Source organism: Fusarium vanettenii, assembly GCF_000151355.1.
Source record: "Fusarium vanettenii 77-13-4 chromosome 4 genomic scaffold NECHAsca_3_chr4_2_0, whole genome shotgun sequence".
Classification (NCBI taxonomy): domain Eukaryota; kingdom Fungi; phylum Ascomycota; class Sordariomycetes; order Hypocreales; family Nectriaceae; genus Fusarium; species Fusarium vanettenii.
The window spans coordinates 3183694-3206579 of record NW_003315879.1 but is presented as its reverse complement, the minus strand read 5'-3'; the positions used below and the strand labels follow the sequence as shown (position 1 = coordinate 3206579).

The 22886-nt window shown below is 54.9% G+C and overlaps 7 protein-coding genes across 7 annotated transcripts; 6 read left to right on the top strand and 1 right to left on the bottom strand.

Moving 5' to 3' along the window:
• Positions 1-381: 381 nt before the first annotated feature.
• Positions 382-1951, top strand: NECHADRAFT_104235 (uncharacterized protein; the record flags this gene model as incomplete). Its single annotated transcript, XM_003052325.1, has 3 exons — positions 382-485; positions 550-683; positions 744-1951. The coding sequence occupies 3 exons, from the start codon at positions 382-384 to the stop codon at positions 1565-1567; spliced, it is 1062 nt and encodes a 353-aa protein (XP_003052371.1). The 3' UTR covers positions 1568-1951.
• Positions 1952-5897: 3946 nt separating this feature from the next.
• Positions 5898-8511, top strand: NECHADRAFT_60475 (uncharacterized protein; the record flags this gene model as incomplete). The annotated part of the gene is made up of 7 exons (XM_003052324.1): positions 5898-6182; positions 6261-6821; positions 6880-6961; positions 7009-7356; positions 7404-7866; positions 7920-8007; positions 8058-8511. 7 exons carry the CDS (start codon positions 5898-5900, stop codon positions 8274-8276), a joined length of 2046 nt encoding a protein of 681 aa, XP_003052370.1. The 3' UTR covers positions 8277-8511.
• Positions 8512-9173: 662 nt separating this feature from the next.
• NECHADRAFT_79466 (uncharacterized protein) lies at positions 9174-10769 on the top strand (the record flags this gene model as incomplete). The annotated part of the gene is made up of 1 exon (XM_003052323.1): positions 9174-10769. The coding sequence occupies one exon, from the start codon at positions 9174-9176 to the stop codon at positions 10767-10769; it is 1596 nt and encodes a 531-aa protein (XP_003052369.1).
• Positions 10770-11699: 930 nt separating this feature from the next.
• On the top strand, positions 11700-13397 carry NECHADRAFT_79465 (uncharacterized protein; the record flags this gene model as incomplete). The annotated part of the gene is made up of 3 exons (XM_003052322.1): positions 11700-11868; positions 11901-11986; positions 12027-13397. 3 exons carry the CDS (start codon positions 11700-11702, stop codon positions 13395-13397), a joined length of 1626 nt encoding a protein of 541 aa, XP_003052368.1.
• A 368-nt stretch (positions 13398-13765) lies between these two features.
• On the top strand, positions 13766-15080 carry NECHADRAFT_68723 (uncharacterized protein). Its single transcript, XM_003052321.1, has 6 exons — positions 13766-13901; positions 13956-14066; positions 14118-14134; positions 14188-14333; positions 14395-14475; positions 14523-15080. Exons 1-6 carry the CDS (start codon positions 13843-13845, stop codon positions 14652-14654), a joined length of 546 nt encoding a protein of 181 aa, XP_003052367.1. The 5' UTR covers positions 13766-13842; the 3' UTR covers positions 14655-15080.
• Positions 15081-15866: 786 nt separating this feature from the next.
• Positions 15867-21269, top strand: NECHADRAFT_60471 (uncharacterized protein; the record flags this gene model as incomplete). Its single annotated transcript, XM_003052320.1, has 3 exons — positions 15867-16002; positions 16307-20529; positions 20580-21269. 3 exons carry the CDS (start codon positions 15867-15869, stop codon positions 20955-20957), a joined length of 4737 nt encoding a protein of 1578 aa, XP_003052366.1. The 3' UTR covers positions 20958-21269.
• NECHADRAFT_60468 (uncharacterized protein) lies at positions 21269-22651 on the bottom strand. Its single transcript, XM_003051862.1, has 2 exons — positions 21879-22651; positions 21269-21826 (listed from the first exon to the last, which is right to left on the bottom strand). Exons 1-2 carry the CDS (start codon positions 22591-22593, stop codon positions 21630-21632), a joined length of 912 nt encoding a protein of 303 aa, XP_003051908.1. The 5' UTR covers positions 22594-22651; the 3' UTR covers positions 21269-21629.
• Positions 22652-22886: the final 235 nt, after the last annotated feature.

Here is a 22886-nt window from a genome sequence, read left to right as displayed (position 1 = left end):
ATGCTCTTGTCGGGAGAGCTCCCGATGCTGCGTTTGAACCCCACGATCTTTGACCGGGCCGGCGCTGCACCCCGACACTAGTGAATCACCTGGCCCCGGCCAACTACACACAACTCCCGGCGCCGAAAGCGGGACGCGCTTATCGTCGCTATTTTTCCCAGTTGTCCCACGGCCCGTGGTCATTCGGGCTTCTAGTCCTCCACCAGCCCTTCGTGGACTCTTTTGAAAAAACCCCCTCTTTCCTGCGCCCTCTCGCTAATGTCTCTCCTTTGACCTTTCGACGCCCTCCCGCTCTGGTGACTTTTCCCCGTTTCGAATCCGTCCCTGCGAACTTCGTTCCTTCACATCCAAGCTTGACAACAGCTTCCCACACCGTATATCATGTCGGCCTCGCTACCTGGCACGCGGGAGCTCCCCGCCTCGCAGTATGACCTCGAGACGTATATGGGACGGGTGCGCCATGCAATTGGCATCACAGACCCCTCGTAAGTGCAACATTCGACTACCCAGGCGCATTGGCGTTGGCTGACCGCGGCGGCGCATTACTAGGACATTGTTCGCGGGCACAACGGGCCTCGAGGCGGCCAAGAAGATGGTTTCTGAATACAAGATGGGCAAGATTGAGCACATGTCGCCAGCGCTCTGGCATGCGAAGAAGGTGGTAGATTCTACGTTGCATCCTGGTATGTGGTTCCTATTCAATACTCGAAGCAGTGGATATATCTGACTCTTGAGTGTTGTAGATACCGGCGAACCTGTCCTGCTCCCCTTCCGAATGTCCTGCTACGTCTTGACCAACCTGGTCGTCACGGCGGGTATGCTCCAGCCTGGTATGGGCACGATGGGTATCGTCGGGTGGCAGGTCTTCAACCAGTCCCTCAACGTCGCCTTCAACACGGCCAATGCCAACAAGTCGTCCCCCATGTCCACTGAGGTCATGGTCAAGTCCTACCTCTCGGCCGTCGGTGCCTCATGCTCCGTCGCTCTGGGCCTGAACGCCGTCGTCCCGCGCCTAAACGTCTCCGCCTCGACTCGCAACATCCTCGGCCGCTTGATCCCCTTCGCCGCTGTCGCTTCAGCCGCCGGCCTCAACACCTACCTCATGCGCCGCGACGAGATTGTCAAGGGTATCGACGTCCGACCTGTGCTCTCCGAAGAGGACAAGGCCAAGCTCAAGGCTGAGGGCAAGTCGGAGCGGGACGTCCCCTCGCTGGGCAAGTCCCATACTGCAGCCAAGATTGCCGTGTACGAGACTGCTGCCAGCCGAGTCTTCACTGGTAGCCCCATCATGGTCATTCCCCCCATGGTGCTCTACCACATCGAGAACAAGCAGGCTTGGTACAAGAACCTCATGGAGAAGGAGTGGGTTCGCGCTCGACCCCAGCTGGCCAAGGGCATTCCCCTCGGTCTTAACCTGGGTCTCATTGCTCTCACTTCGTTTGCCGTCCTACCTTTTGCGCTTGCCGTCTTCCCCCAGCAACAGGAGATTAGTGCCGAGATGCTCGAGCCCGAGTTCCACGGCAAGGGAGGTTTGAATGGCAAGGTCATCTTCAACCGTGGTCTATAAGAGTCCACATCGTTTGCTTTTAGCATATTCCAGGCTTGATACATCATCGGATGAGCCTTGTCTCAGGACTACTTTGAAACAGAGGGAGTCCTGGATCGAGGGGATTGATTTGCCCATAGCTTTCGAGAGGGGTTTGGTTCAAGACTGGCTTTGAGAATACCCTAGACTTGAGCTCGAGGGAATAGGGGTAGATGCACTCCTTACCTGTCTTCGAGGATTGGAGAACGGATTACACCCATACAGACGGCGTTTATGGAAAATGCGAGGGATCTTTATGGTTGTCGTTGTAGACCAGGGCTGGAAAGATATGCTGGACCGGAAGACAAAAGACTACATAGAACTTCGAGTTGCTAAAATCAGTCAATAGAGCTAGAGTTGCTTGACATCTGCAAGCCATGTTTGACTTGAATGAACCTATCTCTGCCTACGGCGTGCTGTTTCGATACTCAACCATCATGGCTACGGTAGTTTAGTTTTGTATGAGGATGAAACGAGACATGAACAAAGACGACGGCATCAATATGACTAAACAAACACCTCACTTCATAAAACCTGGCATAGAGCGGGGCTGACTGGACCTCGAGATCCATTGATTCAGCAAGGCGAGACATAATCCATTCTTTTTCCCTGAAATCCAGGAGGTCTTCCACAAGCCCGAGTTGGCCTAGGTTTGGTGGGCAAGCCATCGCCACCGAGATCGACACGGCTAACTCTGGCGGGATGCCAACCCGTCAAAGTCGCGATGGTGACGGCAGTGGAGACATTGGTTATCGCCCAAGGAGAGAAAATTGGTACTGTAAGACAGACTAAACAGGTGACCCTGTGTCGCTGTCGCTGTCGAATGCCGAAATCCAAGCACGTCACTCGTCAGGCCGACAGACGAGACTTATCATGAAGGAGCGCGGGGTAGTCGAAAGGTCGGGAAAAGGCGGTCTTGAGTCGTCGGCAGAAGGACGGCAAATAGAAACCACCTGGTGTTTCCCGAATCCTCTTTTATCTTGCTGTGGAAGCGGGGGCTGTTGACGAAGCATCAACATATCGACCCGACATGATCAGGGGACCATGAACCGAAGCGCCACAGAGAAGTGCATCAGAAAGCGAGAGAACGCGCAGCGCGTGGCAGTGGATCCAAAGCCGCCATGAAGTGGGAGGCTGACGACTGGCCAGTTAGAGGTAACGCGAAGCAACTCTGATGATATCGAAGGCTACGGGACGAGGACCGACTTGTCCACCGGTTTCGAGCCAGCCAGCCAGCGAGTGCCAGCTGAGCCAACGGAGTCTTGTCCGTGGATGGATGACCCATCACCTGGCTAGCAGCGGGCAGGGCAGCAGCGGGGTGGTGGGAATGTTCTGGAGACAGTGCCTACAAGTCCACACCATGACGATGCTATCTATCATGACAAGGGGTTTGTTGGTAGCACGAGAAAGGCGAACGGTTGACGGCATGAGGGCGCGAAATGAAGAAATGGAGCTCAAAGAGAGATGAGATGGATATCAACGGTCGAGGCTCATCGAGGTCCGTGAAGGACAACAGAAGCTGGGGTTAACCAAGTCCAGTCCAACAACAGGGGTTCTTGTCAACCTCCGCTTTGGCCGGGGACAAGGTGGATGGATCCATCGCCGAGGCGTAGGCCGCCGGTGTGAACGGGTGCATGCGTGTGCTTTCGCGTGGGGAGAAGCATCTGTATCAGTTGCGTTGGCGAACACTGAGAGCGTTTCAACGCTTCCGAAGCATTGGCAACCCAAAATCTCCCCATTGCGCGCTTTCCTGGCGTCGTCGACTCGGGTCTACTACTCGGGAGTAGCGGTGCTGCCATGGCACATCTGGATGGTCATGGCTGCGACGAATGATGTCGGAGGCCGTGAGCTGACAGAGCCTGTCATCAGCCCAAGACATTGGGGGCACAAGGGACGGACCAACGAGTAATGAGACGCCTGTGGTCCCTGTAATGTGGTGCAGAGGCTCTGGAACTGGAACGGCCGCGGGCCCGGAAGGATGCGAGACGGGGCTGGGCGGCATCACATCTTGGGGTCCCTGTTTCTCTGGGGTCTCGATTGCTAGGTTAACTTTGGGCTTGATAGTCGATGATACAAGCAACGAGCAGAGATTGAACAGATGAAGGCAATTCAGGGCAGCCAGTGGTGAGCACAATGCCTTTGTGAAGACGTCTGATGCATCTTTCTAGCCACGACGTGATCCAAGGCGAGAAAGCGAGGGGCACAGAACGAACTCGGCCTGAAGCACGGGGTTGAGCGAGGGTCGAGGGTTGGCTGCGGCCCACCCAGCCAGCAGCGTCATTCTGCGCGAACAGCGTGCCAGATTTGGCGCTGGCTGGCTAGACCCTTCCTGGCCATGAAGGTTGAAACTCTCTTTGGGCTGTGAGAGAGCCAACGCATCTCGAATTGCGTTCCTGGCAGTAAGGGATAGCATCTTTTCGCTGCGAGAGAGGCGTTTCAAGGCGGCCAAGGAACGGGGTCGACGAGGTCGATGAGGCCGACGGAACCGCAATAGATCGCTCCACATTGGTGTCAATGTTGAGTGCTGATTTCGTGCACCTGCGAGGTCGTGACCTTGTTACAACCGGAAATCAATTGACGTTTTTGTCCGACATGTTTCTCGGTGACGCCCCTTCTGGCTTTCCCGCTCTTCACCCGGTGGTTCTGCGAACAGCAGAGAAATTTGTCTTAATCCCTTAATAGGGTCCACGACAGGCTCAGATTCAGTTGACGAGGAGATGAAGGAGGATGGAAAAATTGCCCATCAAACGGCAAGAGTTAAGCGACGATGGAGACTTGGAGCGTGAAAGGTCCCAAGGTGGCCCAGGCACATCTTTTTCGGGACAGGCACAGGCCGACGAGGGCGAAGTGTACCTGAGCCACCAGAAACGACATGTACCTTTTGGGGTGGCGCGGAGCAATTTGGCGGGGAGAGATAAAAATATACTTGCAGACAGTAGCTGACCTTGTAGACACGGCATTCACAGCGCCGATAGGCTTGCTCCTTCCAGGTTGGGCGGGCATTTTCATCTGTTCTTTTGTCGTATGGCAAGAGCCCTCTTCATCGAATGGTGCAAAAAACCAGAAGGAGAGATTTAACACACGGCTTGATGTGAATCAGAGAGATTCCTAATTAAAAAAAACTTTGCTCAGCGATTCACGATGCCAAAGTCTTCAACAACCAACACGTCACACGGTCTGCGTTTACTGCCCAGGCACTCCAAGGCACGGGCTGCTCCACAGGGACCACGCCGCTGCGACGGACTCTGGGCCAAGAAACCATCGGGACGCCTTTGCCTCGCTCGGCCACCTTCCCAAAGGCGCCCTCCCGGCAGGACCCAAGGATTGTTTCGATGGAGACAACGGGCTGCAAAGCCCTGCAAAAACAAGCCCTGCTGGATGCCCTGCAGCGCGCCGACTCCAATGCCGGATCACAGCGCCACATCCAGGTACCTCTGTCTAGCTGGAATTCCGCCTCTCTCTCACCCTAAATCGTAACCCGAAGGAAAACCTAGCAAGGGACAAAGCACACCTCCCTAACCAATCCACTTCCCGATGGGCCTGTTGAAGATGACGCGAAAGATACATGGAGCAACGTAGAGACCGCCGCTCTTCAGTATGTACTAGAAATGGACTGCTATCAGCGTCACTCACGATAGGCCCGTCACCCTCCCGACCTGCACCCAGTAACTTTGACCAACGCTCCTCCTAGGGAGACGGTAGCGAAGCCCGTGACGCCCTCACCAGGCCGCTGTGAAATCACTCCACATCGCCTTTTTTTGTGTTTCTCAATCCAAGCCTCGCCTCCTCCCCAAAAAAGGAACATTACCATTTCCCGATTAGGTGATTCAATGGGTGTTGGGAAAGTTGAGCTGCCCCGCTGTCTGAAATAGCCTGAACGGACTCGCACAGTGGACGCCTTACAGCGCCCTTCCAGGCCACCCCCTCACTGGAACCCCCGAATGCCACCCGCTAAGCCCACTGTATCGTCTACCGCTAGGGCTTGAGCCAGGCCTGCCCATTGTCGGGCGGGTGCTTCTTCCACTGACATTTCGCACCTCCACCCATCTCATTGATCACATCGTCCGGGCTCCCACTCCCGTCGAGAACACCCCAGGTCCCCCGTTCCATCTCGCCTCTCGCTCGTCGGCCTCTTCTCCTCTTCTTCACCCACGATACAACGCAACGAAACGAGAGAGAGCCTGCGCATACGACTCGACTCGCCTCGACCTGATCGGTCTTTCGTACCGTTCGATACGGCATCGTCCCTTCGGCCTTCCCTTTCGTTCTCCTAGTTCACTTCTGCATCTGGCCCTGGACGGCTCTGATCAAGATGTCAACTCCCTCTACGGCCACGGTTGGAGCATTACCACGATTCCACGATCCGCACTATCCCCCCTCGTACACCCATTCACACACGCATCACCAAGGATACCAGGCAAATCCTAGCGCCAGCTATCGTTCTGTTGCTACGAGCCAGACTATTCTCCCTCCTCCGGTTTCGTCGGTTGCCTCGCCCTCTCATAGCACTGCGGCCATACTCCCGCCGCCCTATCAGCACTCGCCTCTCGCGTACTCGTCATCCGGATCGAATACTCTGAGCCTCGCTCACTCCTCGGTTTCTCGTGCTGTTCCCGCAGCCCATGAGCCTTCTCCTCGTCACGACGCGAACTATTCTACCACGATCATGCCTGAGGCCGCTCCTGCCGCTCGCGCGGAGCAGCCTTCCAGGAAGCGTCGCCGCTCTCGTGAGCCTGATTGGAACAACTTTTACAAAAATGGCCTCCCCAAGGAGATCATTGTAATTGACGACACTCCCGAGCCCGAGGCCAATACGGGTCGAAAAATCACGAATGGCACTGCCACTGGCCCTACCGACAGCACTTCGGGCCGTCAGGTGGCCAAGAAGAGGAGACGTGATGATGAGCCTGGCACCATCCAGGGCGCGGGCTACCACATTAAGTATCTGGGATCACAAAACAACACTCCGCTGCAGACATCAACGCCCACTGGCTCGTCCATCTCCAGCAGTGACCGCACCAATTCTGCTATCAACACTGCACCTACTTCGCTTTCCTCCAACGGCCAGTACGACGATGTCCAGGTTCCACTCAAGCGGAAGCGGACCCGGCAACAGGTAGCCAACGAGGCCAAGCGTCGCGATATCGACGGCCTGGGTGATCCCTTTTTCACCTACAAGCCTCCTCCTTACCCACCCAAGAAGGCTGGCGAGGTCAACGTTCAGGTTATCCATGACGTGAGTTGATTCTCCACATCGCTCTCTGCAGACCGAGTCCACTGACAAATCCTCTTAGCGACAATACAACAAGAACGTCAAGGTCGACGATGACGATGGCCACTACATTGTTGTGCCAGATGCTGAACTGACAGACAAGTGTAAGTTGCCCGTTGCTCCGAATACATCTTCAAGCTGACCCCAATAGACAAAATCGTCCGCCTTCTGGGCCAGGGCACTTTTGGCAAGGTTGTCGAGGCCCGCGACCGAAGACGCAACAAGGCTGTTGCCGTCAAGATTATCCGATCAGTGCAGAAGTATCGGGATGCATCAAGGATTGAACTCCGTGTCCTAGCCACTCTCAAGGCCAACGACGAGGAGAACCGGAATCGATGCATTCATCTTCGGGATTGTTTCGACTACCGCGGCCACATCTGCATCGTCATGGACTTGCTCGATCAGAGCGTGTTTGATTTCCTCAAGGGCAACGCTTTCGTTCCTTTCCCTAACAGCCAAATTCAGAGCTTTGCCCGACAACTCTTTACAAGTGTTGCTTGTGAGTAGAACGAATCTCGCAGCTCAACTGCCACTGACCGTTTCTAGTCCTACACGACCTCAACCTGATTCACACCGATCTCAAGCCCGAGAACATCTTGCTCTGCAACCATTCATACCAGACCTTTACCTACAACCGCAAGATTCCCTCGTCTTCCACGACTATCAACAGACAGGCTACTCAACGCCGTGTTCTGCTGGACACTGAGATTCGGTTGATCGACTTTGGCTCCGCGACCTTCCAGGATGAATATCATTCGTCAGTTGTTTCGACTCGCCACTACAGAGCCCCAGAGATCATTCTGGGTCTCGGATGGTCGTATCCCTGCGATATTTGGAGTATCGGATGCATCCTCGTCGAGTTCTTCACTGGCGATGCTCTGTTCCAGACCCACGACAATCTTGAGCACCTGGCCATGATGGAAGCAGTTGTGGGACACCGCATCGACAGCCACCTGGTCCAGGCCGTCAACAAGATGTCCACGCGGAGTGGAGGAAATGCCGCTTCCAAGTAAGTCTCTCAATGTCAATCCACTCGTCCACTCACTTACACTCTCTCTATAGGTACTTCAAGCGGCTTAAGCTTGATTACCCCACCCCTGACACGACCCGCGGCTCCCGACGCTTCGTCAAGGCCATGAAGCACCTCACGGTAGGTCAAGATTAGTTGATGGTTTGGCTATGGCTGCTGACAAAGAACAGGACATCATCCCTAGCAACAACGCATTCCTCAAGAACTTCGTCGATCTACTCAAGAAGATATTCGTCTACGACCCTGCCCAACGTATCACTGCTAAGCAGGCCCTGAACCACCCCTGGCTCAAGGAGATGGCTCAGCCTGACGACGGCACCGAGGCGGCTAAGATCCGCCTGGAGCGGATACGAATGGAGCAGCAGGGTGCAAGACATCAATATGTCTGAGCCTGGCATCGCAAGCCTGATATTCTTTCTAACGACATACGAGCATGATCACGGAGTTCTGGTTTTCCCGAGGCGAGTTTGAAGGGAGGGACCTCTTGATATGGAAGAGGCTCGTTTGATGCTCATTCGACCTCCATTGTATTCTAGTGCCACCGTCGAATTTTCTCGCTGCCATTTTCACTTATTCTGGGATTTCTCTATGGCAGCTGGCCCCTATAACGCAACGCTACGACGGGAAGGAAAGGTGCACTTTGTTGGATGGCGGCGTCGAGGTGCTTGTTTCGGCTCTGACAGCATATGGACAGCACTTGTCCACTTCTTTTTCCCTTTGTCAGGTCTAATAAAATCGGACAAATACTCATCGAGAATTGCCTTGACGCAACTGGCGACTAACGGAGAAGGACACTCAATACTCGTGTATCCGAGTCGTCTCGGATACTTGAGATCGTCACCACATGATCTAGATCTGGGCTTTGTTGGCTGTGATCCCACGTGCTAGGTAAGTATCCGAGAGGATTGGGGATATGCGAATGTCACCTGCTAACAGAACTCAAGGCTACCTTCACATTCCACAATGGTTATCGTTCACACAAAGAACAAGGGTGGGAGTGACTTGTGAACAGCAGCTTTCTTGCTACAACAACACTGCTGTCCCATGGTCTTGTTCACCAAAGAATGCTGAAAGATCTGCCTGGTTCACTGCCCGCATCTGCAAGTTTATTCGAGGCCCGGTGTTATATATGGCTCTCTTGGTCAGATATGATGCGAGCGAAAATGAAAGCTGTCTGCAAACCATTCAGTGTCATTTGACTCAAAGGATTTTGCTCTTGGTATTCTCATAGAATAGCGAGCCTTGACTTCTTTCAGTCCATCCTTGGCGATTTCTCTGTCCTGATCATGGCAAAGCGTCGTCACGACCCAGATGTCCACCAACTCACGGGGCTGCTATGCATGCCTTGTGGAATTGATTTTTCAAGTCCTTCCCAAGCATGGCTTGATGACCAGGCGAGAGGCATAGGGCAGCTCGACAAGTCCCTACGCCGATCCAACAAACTCCTCGCTCGCATCTCGTCCCGTCTCGATCAGTTCCGTACTCGACCCAAGGCAGCCCAGCTCTGTAAGGCTCATCATGGTCTCAATCCCAAACTGATTCGTCGTCATATGCTTCATATCATCGCCGAGTGTACCAAGCGCATCGACCGTTTACGACACTGGCAACGACGCACTCCCTTTCCCGCCAGCGTCAGGGCATGGCTCAAACGCATGGATGCCGTCACTGGGATGTGGATGGGAGCTAAAGTTTTCCGTGCCGTATTTGGATACGCACAGGTTGCTTCTTCTCCGAAACCAGTCAAAAACGGCTGCGAGGCCTGTATCATGTCAGCCATTGGTGGTCAGGATCAAGCGCTTCTTGACCTACGAGCGAGTCTCGTTTCTCGCACTGGAGGCTACGGTCGAAGATCGAGCAAGGAACCCCGACTGTTGCGTTTGCTCGAATCATGGATTGACCATTTCGGTAGGGACCGAGCCGATGCTATTCGACGCCAGAGCGAGATGCTTGCCGATACGCTCCGAGCTGTGAGGCTTCAAGTCAGGACCGCAAAGGGGGCTGCCGAGAACGATCCGACGCCGTCTACGCCGAACCGCTACCCAGTATCGAGACCCGAACAGGTGACACAGAAAGTAGAGCGGGAGGTGATTCCTAAAACGCCATCACGGCCGCGACAAGGTGCCCCAGGATGGGCCAAGAACACAGACGGTCAGGTGGATTATGCATATTTTCGGAACCCGCCTTCGACTTGGGGTTCCTCGGGCGAAGAATCCAACGATGAGCGTTCTGAGTCAAACTCAGTTCGAGAGTCACAGTCTTCCGACATGGACGAGCTGGATACGCCCGGCGAGCGTGCGGGTCAAGAGGCATCGGACTGGATGGACGTTCGCATGAAGAGCCAAGGGCTTGGTCCCAACGAGCGCCGGAGACTATTCGAGGACGACACTCACCCTGCCCTCAGCGACTATGGCCCGGCCAATACTGTGCCCTCTCTATTGGGAAATGGACGGCCACGGTCGATGCATGGTGAATCGGAGAGCACTCGACTGCCACGGCCAACACTCAACCGCCCAGCCACTGCCGTGGGCCCTCCTGCCTCTACAGCAGGAGGGAGCATCTGGGAGTCTGTTTCAGTGGCCTCCTTTTCACGATTTGGGTCTCACACGCCTAGCCATTCAGGCAGCACCATGGCACCCCCAAGCACAATGTCTACCGTCTCCTCTCGTGTCCCAAACTTGAACCCTCGTCGCAATGCCCCGGGTACACGCGACGCACCGTCCATGGTGTCGCTCCCCCCTGACGACCAGCCATATCTAGACTTTTGCAGACAGATGGGATTGGATGTGAACTCGGACATAGTGGAGCAAACGCGGGCCTCTGCCCCGTCGGGCTTCGGGAGTAATGTCCCTCCACCGCCATCAAGTATCTACTCTCAGGACTAAACAGGGAGATATCACCTTGTGGTCGGTTCGGGGGCTAAGGACTTTGGAGAAGGACGAAAGGGGAGATTTTATGCCATCTTTATATATCGAGGAGGATCAGTAAACTGGAGGGAACTATAGTATCATTATAGAGCCCGGAGTTGAAGTTATGGATGGGAATGAGACGGAGACCTTGATTGAGGTCGATAGGAGGAAATACCCAGGGCACCTATAGGAGTTTTGACACGAGACACGATAATATAAACAACCTTTCCTTTGTTAACTTGCGCTTTGTTCTCACAATCATATTGAATGTCGCCTCCTTGCAACAACACAACCAATGAGTGACTCGCACGCAGCCTGTAAATCAACATCCCTACTTGTTTACAGATTTCCTGGCTCGAACCCATGTGGACAAACTTCCAGCTGTTGTTTGCAAGTGCCCAATCTCTGTGGTCAGCTAATAAGCTGCGAGCACTGTCTGCCAGTGCCCGGTAACTGGCAGAATCTCTGCCTCTCTCGAGCACCGTGATACTCTCCCTTGTTGAGGCCCAGCCCTAAGCCCTAAACGAGAAGGCATCAACAAAAATTGACTTGGTGTTATGATTCACTGCCACTTGCGCCTTCCTCATCTTTTCTCGCAAGCACGTGCAACCTCCTTCCTCCGCTTAGGAGGTTGACACAACAACACTTCTCGCCTCCTCTTATCGAGCCAACATATTTCCTCGAGAGCACAAATATTTTGCATCTCGCATAATCCTTTGTTTGTTTCCCCCCTCACAACTCATTGTCTGGACCTTGCTGACGTCTTTGTTTAGAGTCCACCTGCGGCTGCGCGCATCGTTTGCTTCTTGCTCCGTCGATCCGCTGCAAGCTTCCGCCGCAAGCACAAATCCGCGCCCTCATCAAAGCGACTCCTCCTCAGCGCAGTCAGCTTGTCGACACCCAACCATGTATCGTCCCTCAGGTGGTCAAAAGGGCGAGATCCCCGATGCCACATCAACCTCGAGTGTTTCGCGGACGCTCCAGCAGTTTCGAGCACAGAGCGGAGGCGTTCCTATCCGCACAGAGACTCCGCCACGCCTGTGGCCTACCGCTGTCCTAAGGGCTGGAAGAGACGGTGCGCAGACAGCTTCTCACGACACGGCTTAGATGGCCGGTCGCCCAGAAGCTTCGCGGCCTGCCGCAATCCCGACACCTCCATCTCAGACCAGACCCCTCGACAAGAATCAGAAGATGTATGCAGTTCGTTCTCAGCCTTCCATGCCCGGCTTTGAGCATTCAAGCTCGGAGACCACGAACTCGCCTCGAGAGGCCAGCCCGGATCTCTCTCAAGGCTCCCCGCCAGGAGGTGTGCCGTTGCCTGCGCCTCTGCACATCATCCACGCTGCCACGGAATCGCAGGAGAAGCCAAATGTTGGTGCTGGCACTCTCACTATGGTTGTGAGTGAAGGGCAGGATCAAGCGGCCGAGATTCCCTCCTCAGTCGCCCACGACAATGAAAGATCAGCCGAACTTCCGAGATACGAAGCACTCAGCCCAGGGCCTTTCCGGCTGCCCGCTGTTATTGCTGCAGTGGATAAATGGCAACTGGATGACTGGAAGCCGCCCGTCGTCGCCTACCTCAAGCTTTCCCGAGATCCAGTCATGGATCAATGTGACATTGACACGGATACCGGAGAGCTCATGAAGCCCCTCAAACACATCAGGATCAAGACGGAGGACAGAACAATCACCCACAACATGGGAGATCCCGAGTGGCGACGATGGAACATGACCTCAGAGATGTACATTTCCAGAGAGCTCACTCGCCGTGAAAAACTCAAGGAAGAGGTCCTTGACCAACTGAAGCAGGAAGAAGTATCACAGCTGCCGGAAGACGAACCTTGGCCCGACGCCCGATGTACTTTACGACCCGCAGTCCCTGAGGACTGCGCCGAGATTGCTCAGATTGTCAACCTGGAGATTCAGAAGGAAGGCCACTCTCAGATCCTTCTTCCTCAGCCTGTCACGGCTGAGGATATCCGGGCTGTTTATGACGCCTGTTTGCGCGGCCTGCGACCTTTTATCGTGGCGGTTCCCTCGCAGAACGAGTTCTTGGATCGATCCAAATGGCCAAAGGGGGCAGAGGAAGAGTACCAGGAATTCTTGAAGTTCAAGAAAGCCCAAGAGCCATCCAAGCCTACAGTCATCCTTGGATTCGCTTTTGTCACCGACACTCGACAGGGTTTCCTTGGCCACATGTGTCCTGCATCCAGACTCACAGGGCAGATCAAACTGGCGGTCCACCCTGAGCATCGAAGAAAGCTGATCGGAACCGCACTTCTCGACCGGATTCTGGCTTCTGTGACTATAGGCCACCGCAGCCTTGTCGACTTCAAGTGGGAGTGTTCAAACCCCAATTCCATGTACGAGTACCCTGCCGACAGGAACCGCCGACAGTATGCGAGAGTCTACGTTGAGACCTTTTTCACCGGAGAAGATGACCCAAGCCTTGTTTGGATGACGGGCATGCTGGAGAAGTTTGACTTCAAGCGAGTTGGTCTTTTCAAGGAGACTGCGAAGAGAGGAACTCGCGGTGGCGAGTGGCTGGATCTGGTTGTGTGGGAGCTGGAAGTTCGTTCTGCCGAGGAGCTTGCTAACTACTGAAGGGCGATGGCCAGCACAGGCATCAAAGATATTCGGACTGTAAGCAAGGGAATGTGAAGAATGTGTTTTGGGAGGTTCAAATGTGGAGGAGGCTTGCCGACTTTTGATTCATTGCTTGATCTGTACAACGAGTTGGGGTGATAGCGGTATGTGCTAGTTATGGGGGATATGTTGAAGCGGAATAGACTGTATGAACTGTGCTGTACAATGGAAATCATCTGTTTTGGAGTCGTGTTGTTGGAGTGGCATCGTGCATCAGTCGCTCAAGCGAGCACCAATCACGTGCAGCTGTGAGAGCCGCAGGCACCAGAATTCAACGACGTCCAAGTAACCCAGCGTCAAAGAAAATTCACATCAAATCTATTCGCCTGAAATTCCCGAAAGCAGCTAGCAGAGTGATCCTTTGCGTTATTTATTCTATTCCACAGACCACAAGCCTCAAACCATGTTGTCCATTCTGCGGAAAGCTCGCCTCAAGGATAAGGAGATGCGGATCCTAATGCTGTGAGGGCTCACCGAACGAAGAGTAACGAGGACCGTAAAATTGACACCACACAGGGGACTGGATAATGCGGGGAAAACAACTATCGTCAAAAAGGTCATGGGAGAGGACGTTAATACGGTGAGCCCGACGTTGGGCTTCATTATCAAGACGATCGATTATGAGGGGTAAGACAGTCTCCCAACGTGATCATGGATAGTGCTGACGATGCGTCCCAGGTATAAGCTCAACATCTGTGTGTATCCAGGCGCTCTAAAATACCCAAACAACCATGGCTGACTCTGTTAGGGGATGTGGGTGGTCAGAAGACGCTCCGTTCATACTGGAGGAATTACTTTGAGAAGACAGATGCCCTGATATGGGTTGTGGACGCAACGGATCGGTTGCGTATCGAGGACTGCAGAGATGAGCTGCAGGGACTTCTCTTGGAAGAGGTACATGGATGAAAACGGCCGGAAGTGCAAGAAGCCAAGGGTTTACTGACGAGTTGCACAGCGTCTTGCAGGAGCAAGCCTCCTCGTGTTTGCGAACAAGACGGACGTTGAAGGATGCATGACGGAACAGGAGATCCTCTCGGTAAGTTCGGAGCAAAGAGAAACAAACATCAGCTCACAACGGCCTAGGCACTTCAACTGGAGTCGATAAGGACTCATCGTTGGCATATTCTACCATGCAGCGCCATGACTGGTAGCAACCTAAAGGAGGGATTATCATGGGTTGTGGATGACGCCAAGAAGCGCCTTTTCCTATACTAAGCTATCTACACAACTAGCAAGCAAGGAAAACGACTGTTGACACGAGCAGTTGAAAGCTGAAAAGTCCACCCACCATTACGTGCATAGCCCGAAAACGATAGATGGGCTCGTTACGCCGGGCAACGGCCAAACTCAAACGGAAAGCTTTTTCTGGCGCCAGACGCGAACGACAGGGAACAAGCCAGCGGCGGGCGGATGGGCACATTGAAAGCGGCACATTTGTACACTGCCGCAACGTCGCATTCCCGATCGACTGGAGGAAGATCTGAGATGGGATTCGCCTTTTTTTCCTGAGGGCAGTACCTAGACTAGGTAGAATCTGAGATGGGGGGGCAAGGTTTCACCGGATTTGAGAGCGTGGTGGAGGTGGAGCGTGGTCATGGATGGGATAATGGATGTAAACAAATGACGTTCTTGGTTTTGTTTATGGCGCATCCATCAGTGAAGGAAGGATTGAGACGGGTGCATAACGACTAATTAATCTGTTATGCTTAGGAGAAGAGTTTATGCACTTCTTCGTATGATACCTTATTCAATCGTGCATCAACATCGAACTCGGACAGGGGTTGATGACCGCCATTGGGTCTGAAGCTGTCAGGCTCGAGGTTCGCTGAGCTTCTAGCGGGAGCGCCCTCAAGCTGGCAGCGGGAGTACCCCCTGAGACTTCCGCTACGGGGCCAGTCCGCGGGTGGGTTTCTAGGGAGAGACACCTCTGGACTGGAGAATTGCCAGGGGGGGGCCTGAGGGGATGGGCCAATAGGGTCTGCGTGATGCGCGTGGGCACTGGCCGCATTGATGGGGTCTGGAGGGAAAATTCCATGGACAGCTGCGGTCTGGTCTGGTCTTGGTTTTGCAAATGGGGACGGTGGACATGATCCCATGCAATCCATGGCTGGCTGACTGTCTGTCTTTGGCGCCCAGTTTATCAACGCCCAGCGAACTCTTCCTCTTCCCGTCCCGTCTTTACAGCACCTACAGTTCGTTCCCATCGGCAACCCGAGGCGACGCCCGGCAGGAAAGAGAGGGATACATCTGTCTGTACCTAATAGTTGCATCGTTCTTTTGCGTGGGATTGCCTTTTCTTTTTTCCTTTCCTTCTTACTGCTCCATTTGCTTATGCATAGCGGCCCCCCCAAATCCTCTCCTGCTGCCGCCGCCCGTTTCTAAAACATCCATCCCTCCACCCCCCGTTCCGTGTCATGTCCGAGAGCCATGTCCGACGAAGTCTCCCAGTTCCTCGAGCAGGTCGAACGCCTGCGAGGCCAGCAGATCGAAGAAGACGAGGTGCGAGCCCGTGAGCTCGAGGAATACTTGGCTGCCAAGCGAGAGAGGCAAGCCCGTCGTGAAGGTGAGAGAGAAGAGGTTCCTGGAAAAGCTCTGTGTTTTGCTGCGATGTGACGGGATGTGAGAGAGACGTGATGCTAGACTTTGGCTGTTGCATTGATGGCGTCCACTTTCGTCAGGCCAACATTCCCCCGTCGTACACAACATAACGTCCCAGTGTTTACTTTTCGTCCCCATTGTTATTTACCTGCTCTACTTCATGGCCTCTTGCATGCTGTTTTTTCTGGGTTGTGGATGTGGTTGTCGATGCTCATGCTGAATCACTCAATCGCTGTCCTTTTTCCCTTACTAACGGTCCTTGCTCTCAGAACGTGCCAGATCCATCTCGCCGCAAAAGTCCTCACCCGCAAACACCCCGTCCCCACGCTCCAGCCGACGCAGCATACACCTCTCCGAGGCATTGAAGCTCGAGTCCCCCGTCGTACCCAAGGACGAAGGCTCCCCTCAACCGCCAGAGCCCGAGGCCAAGCTTGAGGCCCCCATGGACCCCCCCGACTCCTCGCCCACCAAGGAGAACGAGACACCCCTCGACGTCGATACCAAGTCTCCTACAACAGCAGCGACACCACCCGCCCGTTCGTCTACGCTGTCGTGGCAGCGCCGGCCTAGCTCCCGCAGCGGCGCCGCCCGTCCCCTGAGCATGCTCGCGACCCAAAATGCGACCCAGCGGTCGCTGGCCGGGTCGCAGGATGCCGCACCTGCTCCCGCCTCTGCCACCGAGCAAACCTTTTCCAAGGACCAGATCGCCCAGGCACTCGGCTCGAAAGATCCCTCGTGGTTCCGTCAGACGGCTGATCGGGGAGCAAGCTCTGCTGCTTACCGAAAGAACCAGGTTGAAGACGAAGATCGTCTGGATATGGCCTCTGTCAAGGCCCAGCTGCCAGGCATGACATCCGACCAAGCCAAGCCTAGCCCGCCTGTCGAGGAGACCCCTTCTCCTACCAAGATGCGATTGGCAAGCCCTCCGACTCTCAATCCTCCAGGCTTCGATGGCCCAGGTGACGACAAGCCACTGGTTGACCGCTTCGCGAGGACCCCTTCAGGCCGCACATCCCCTATCCGGTCTAACTCTCGGTCCAACTCGCCTACCAAGGGTGTAGGGGGCTTCGTACAGAGCGCCATGATGAAGAGGTCTGACAGCGTCAAGCGATGGAGCGTAACGAGTCCCCCAGGCCTGGCCCGTGGTGACTCAATAGCCTCAAGTCGAGGCACTGGGCTGCCCGGAACTGGTCGACCTCAGAGCATGGTGCGCCCTGGATCAACCACGCCAAGCTCGAGCCGACCTACATCACGAAATGGAGAGTCTGAGAACGAGACCACACCGAAAGCCCCCACAATCGACAGCGCCCTGGAATCCAAGACCCCCAAGGCTGGGGAAGAAAGGATCCACGTTCCAACGAGCCCATCCAAGACAATGGATCCTCGACGGTGGAGCCCGACCAAGTCTAGCTGGCTGGAGAGTGCTTTGAATAAGCCCGAGTCACCCAAGCCTCAGCACAGGTCAAACACGTCGCAGCCTGCGTGGATGGCGGAGCTCAACAAGAACAAGGCCGAGAAAGGCAACTCCGCTACAGAAGGGACCCGTCCTCGGCCGGGATCCATCTCTCACAAGCATCAGGTTAGCATCGGTGGGCTTATGAGGTCTACGCCGGTGGGATCTGTTGCAAGGCCTAATACCCCTGGCCTGGGCGGTATCTACTCTCCTCCTCCTGGTGGCAACCGACCTCCTTTCGGTCATGGCGCTAGCAAGAGCATCTCGAAGATTGCCCCTAAGCTTGAGCCAGCAGGTGCCGAAGAGAAGGCGGTAGAGCCTGCCCCTGCCCCTGAGCCTGTTCCTGAGCCTGAGCTTGAACCGGTGCCAGATCCTGAGCTTACAGCAGAGGAGAAGCAGAAGTTTCACGAACCCGAGCATGAGGAGGTTACAAGTCCCAGCGGGACCAAGCCCCCTGCACCCATGCCAAAGCCGAAGCCTGAGACGCCGCCTAAGAAGGACTTTCGCGGCAGCTTGAGGCATCGACCGACCGGCTCTGAGGCACCAAAGACAAACGAGCCCGAGTTCAAGAACGTGTTTGGTAACCTTCGCAGGACCAAGACTCAGAACTACGTAGCCCCTGATGAGCTCAAGAGTAACATCTTGCGAGGCAAGGCCGCGCTCAACCAAACAGGTGGCCCTCAAAAGACGGAGAGGGTAGATGAATTCAAGGAAGCCATCTTGAAGAAGAAGGATGACTTTAAGAAAGCTCAGGCAGAAGGCAAGGGCATCACCAGAAGCAACACCATGGCCGCCGACCAGCCCGTGCCCGAGGGACTCGCACGACGAGCTGAGCTGGCCAACAAGAGAAAATCAGTCATGGATCTGAAGTCGGCTGCTGCGCCAGGTAGGCCAGAGTCGCCAAAGCCGGTTCCTGGTCCCAAGAGGATGCAAAGTACACCATCTTTCTCGCCGAAGCCCACTGTATCGCCAAAGCCTTCGCCAAAGCCCGCCGCCGTTCCCTTTTCTCCTGAGCACTCGAACGAAGGCCTCAAGCGGGTATCAACAGAATCTGCCGCAAAGCCAGAGGAGCCAAGAGCCTTGCCAATCCTGCAGAAGGAAACGAGTGCCCCCTCTATACTGCAGGGACGTGTAGGAGGTGTAGGAGGTAAGCTTGCTGGCCGGTTCAGCCCAGCTCTGGCTGGTATGCTTGCACGAGGCCCTCCTCCCATGGCTACCAATGGGGGAGCCAGTGAAGAATCCGGCTCAAAGGGTGCTTCTGCACAAACCACTGAGCCATCTGCTCCTGGCCCGCAGTTGACACATATGACAAAGGGTCGAGCGAGAGGACCTAGGAGAAAGGCGCCGACCACAGCCGCCCCTGCAGCTGCCCCAGCTTCTGAGTCCAAGCCTGTGCCCAAGGAGAGCCCAAAGCCCATTGAGGCGCCTGTCGAGCCTGTCAAGGAGGCACCCCTGAAGGAAACCCCTATCCCTGTGGAAACGACTCAAGAGGCAGCCTCTGGTCCCTTCTCTATCCGACAGCAGGTCGCTGCCAAGGCGGCCCTTCGTGGTAGACCTACTCCTGGTGCTAAGCCTGAGGAGAAAGAAGCTGCCAAGGGCTTCCAAAGCCTTGAGGAGCGAGCTCCCGTATTCCTCCGCAAGCAAACATCTCCCACTGAGCCTGCTTCTGGCGACTTCCCGTCTCCCCTTAGAATCCAGAAGACTGGTGATGCCGCTTCGCAGCCCAACTCGCCCAAGAAGCTCGACACGAAGCGCATGTCGAGGTTCTTTGATGAAGCTGGATCCAACGGCGCAAAGCTGGAGTCTCCTAAGGAGCCTGTCAAGTTGACTCACCAGCGAACTGGCTCCAGGTCTCCTGTGAAGATGTTCCAGCGTCCTCTGCCGGAGCCGGAATCACCCACCAAGGTTGACAGCGACCCTGTCGTGTCGGTCAAGAACGCCAGAGCCATGTTTGGCGGTGCTGCTCTTGGTGGTGCTGCTCAGTCACCACCACCACCTTCAAAGCCCTCTTTCGATGGGGCTGAGCCTGAGGTGACCAAGACACCGACAAGGACACCTCGTGCGCTCCCTGAGGTCGAACGTTCATCTCCACTTCAGATCAACAAGACACCATCTCGAGTGGCTAACCGCCCTCTGCCAACTCCTCCGGCGGCTAAGGAACCCCAGACTCCCAAGGCCCAGCAAACCGCCTCGGCGGCTGCATCGCCAAAGAAGCAGGGTAACGATGTGGCAAATCTGCTCAGCGACTTCTTCGGCCCAAAGCAGCCCAGGACCGAGTACAAGGTGGACACTGCATCGATTCTCATGAACCGCCCACCGACAGGGCCTGCTAAGATCCAGAGTCTGAGCTTCCAGGTGTTCCAGATCTCGGCTGAAGGCAGAAAGTCGCCGGTTGCTTCGCACCATGAGCGCGTGCTGTTTGAGCGAGAGATGTACATCGCCCCGCACAGCTTCACTAATGAGGCTGGCTGGAAGCGGTTGGAGATTTACTTCTGGGTTGGTGACCAAGTGCCCGAGGCTGCAGCTGATGATGCTCTCCTGTTTGTTCAGAAGGAGGCCAAGGCCCTTGGTGGAAAGCTGGTCAAGATGCCGCAGGGCAAGGAGACGACCGAGTTCCTCCAGGCGCTTGGTGGTGTTGTCATGGTCCGACGAGGTTCGAGCAACAAGTACGACTCGCTAGCAGCCAACATGCTCTGTGGCCGACAATACCAGGGTCAGGTCTCGTTTGACGAGTGCGACTTTACGCCATCCAGTCTCTGTGCGGGATTCTCATACCTCATCACCAACCAGGGCAAGGCTTATCTCTGGAAGGGTCGTGGCTGCGATGTGGCCGAGCTGAGCGCAGCACGACTGATTGGCATCGAGCTCACGCTGACTGGGGAGTTGATTGAGGTCGAAGACGGTGAAGAGCCCGAGTCGTTCTGGGCGCTATTCGAGGGAGGATCCAAGCCGCACTCGGCTGATCACTGGCGACTCAAGCCCAACTATGCCAAGTACTGCAGCAGACTCTTCTGCTCGGACGCAGATACACGGCAGCAGGTATGTTGACTGTTCTCTAGTAGATCTTGACACATGCTGACGATAACTAGGTCTTTGAGATCTCGCCCTTCAACCAGCGTGACCTCTCCCCTGAGCAAATCTACGTCCTCGACGCCTTCTTTGAGATGTACATCATCGTCGGCGCCCGTGCCCAGTCCCGATATGCATCCTTCCGCAACGCTCTTGACTTTGCGCAAGAGTACGCCATCCTTGCCTCTGGCATGGAGGACCGCCCCTTTGTCCCCATCTCGACGGTTGTGCTCGAGGGTATCCCTCGGGATCTGAAGCGAGTCTTTCGCTTCTGGCGCGATGACCTCAGCCCTACGGCAACTCACAGCGGCAACACAGCTGCTCTTGGCACACCGAGGCGCGGTCGGAGCTTGAGAGTGGTGTCGCTGACACAGGCGCTGCAGGCACTTAGCGAGTGAAGCAGAGAGAGTGTCAAGTGTTGAAAAAGTCGGGACTCTTTTCTTGAGGTGATTTTCTATGTAGCGGTACTCCTTGTAATTGGCTGGCCTCGGCCTTTGGTGCATGATGAGACATGGGACGGGGGTTGGCGATCTTGGAGTTGAAATCTTGCCTTGTTTTTGGCCTCATGTTGGAAGAAGTGGGTGACGATAGTAGACCATGTGTGGCCTAGACAGCGATGTGTGTATCAATACTTGATGTTTGATTCTAGTTTTCATCGTCTGGGTGATGTCGTCAAACATGGACTCAACTGCAAAGACAACTGAAATCTCATCTCATCATGCGTCGTCTATTGGTTCATCTGATAATCGTCTGTATCTTGAGAAACAAAAAACATGTCTCAACAGCAAAGCGTGGAAACAGTATGTATGATGGGGGAAAAACAATGCAATAGCACAAAAAACAAAAAGCAATCGACTTTGCTCAGTCCATCAGAGCAAAAAGCCGCCTCATGCGTCTATGGGGGTATCAAATGACTGCCTTCGAGTCTCTTCATCCGACATGACTCCCCTTGGAAACCCTCTCTCGTTAGGAAAATTTACTCATCATCCCTTATCCAGTCTGTCTCCTCCTCTTGAAAATCTACCTCTACCAACCTGAAGTCTACAATGTTTTTTTAGGGGTGTGGTCACTTAGTGGGCGGCGCCGTTGGTATCGACGCCGGAACTCTTGCCGGTTGAGTTGCCGTTTGTGGCGGGCACTGCGATGGGTTGGCCTCGAGCTTTGACAGTGAGAGTGACGAGCTCGTTGAGCATGAGCTCGCGCGTTGTGCGGGTGAGCTCATCAACATCAGCAGCCTCCAAGCCCTTGGTAGGAATGGGTTCCAAAACTGTAGTTTGTCAGTCAGCTATAAAATTGTCACTCTGAGAGAGAAAACATACCCTTGACGGGAATCTTGCCAGACTTAAAGACAAAACTCTTGATGAAGAGGATATGGCTATAGTTTGCGACAACGCAGGGAACAATGGGGACGCCGGCCTGGACAGCTAGGTGGAAAGCGCCTTTCTTGAAGGGGAGCAGCATGGGCTCCTTGGCGTAGCTGCGAGTGCCCTCGGGGAACATGTAGACACTCTGGCGCTTAGCCTGGATCTCGTTGGCGGCGCCCTTCATGGCCTCACGGGCATCCTTTGTGTTCTTGCGGTCGATAAAGATGGAACCGCTCAGAGCCATGAACCAGCCGAGGAAGGGTGTCTTCTTGAGCGAGGCCTTTGCCGTGACGCTGCAGTACTTGGGGAACATGGTACCCAGCATGAGAACATCGAGCTCGGTTTGGTGGTTTCCGATAAAGACGGCGGGGCGCGTGGAACCGAGGATGTTGTTGGGGTCCTCAATGACAAACTCGACACCTGTGGTCAAGAGCATGGCGTAGAGGAAGCATCGGCCGGCGGCCCATTGGGCGATCCCCTGCTTGCCGATGAGGGTGAGGAAGATGGAGACGAAGACGCCGTAGAGGGCGGCAAAGATGAGCGAGATGTACGAGGCTAGGCCGCGGGCGACGAAGCCTGCCTTGGGGACGACCATGGAGAGTGCGTAGAAGAAGATGGTGAGGGCAGCGTAGCCTGTGAGGAAGGTCGCAAACATGCTCGAGAAAGACATGGTGGGCTGGTCGTGCGTAGTTATACGATATAGGGAGAATCTGTGCGATATAGACAAGTATTTCGGAGGAGAGTCGACGGATATAGGGAGAGAGGGTTTGGCGGGGGGTGGTTGGTTTAGTTTGGTTCGGTTCGTTGAGTGGAGGCTTCAATTCTCGCTCGCGACGGCGGCAGCGGCGATGGCGATGGCGGGCAGTAGCAACAGCGGGGTTCTTTTTTCTTTTTGCGACACACACACAGACACAACGAAAACGAAGGTGGGTAACAATAAGGTAAGAAACAAAAATGACCTGC

What these genes read in the sequence shown, in the direction of transcription:
- NECHADRAFT_60468 (XM_003051862.1), bottom strand. Translation starts at nt 22,593, where the DNA reads ATGTCTTTCTCGAGCATGTTTGCGACCTTCCTCACAGGCTACGCTGCC. An exon ending in TGGCAAGATTCCCGTCAAGG is followed by an intron (nt 21,827 to 21,878) that starts GTATGTTTTCTC and finishes GACAAACTACAG; the next exon opens with TTTTGGAACCCATTCCTACC.
- NECHADRAFT_68723 (XM_003052321.1), top strand. Translation starts at nt 13,843, where the DNA reads ATGTTGTCCATTCTGCGGAAAGCTCGCCTCAAGGATAAGGAGATGCGG. An exon ending in GAGATGCGGATCCTAATGCT is followed by an intron (nt 13,902 to 13,955) that starts GTGAGGGCTCAC and finishes GACACCACACAG; the next exon opens with GGGACTGGATAATGCGGGGA. An exon ending in AGGGACTTCTCTTGGAAGAG is followed by an intron (nt 14,334 to 14,394) that starts GTACATGGATGA and finishes CGAGTTGCACAG; the next exon opens with CGTCTTGCAGGAGCAAGCCT.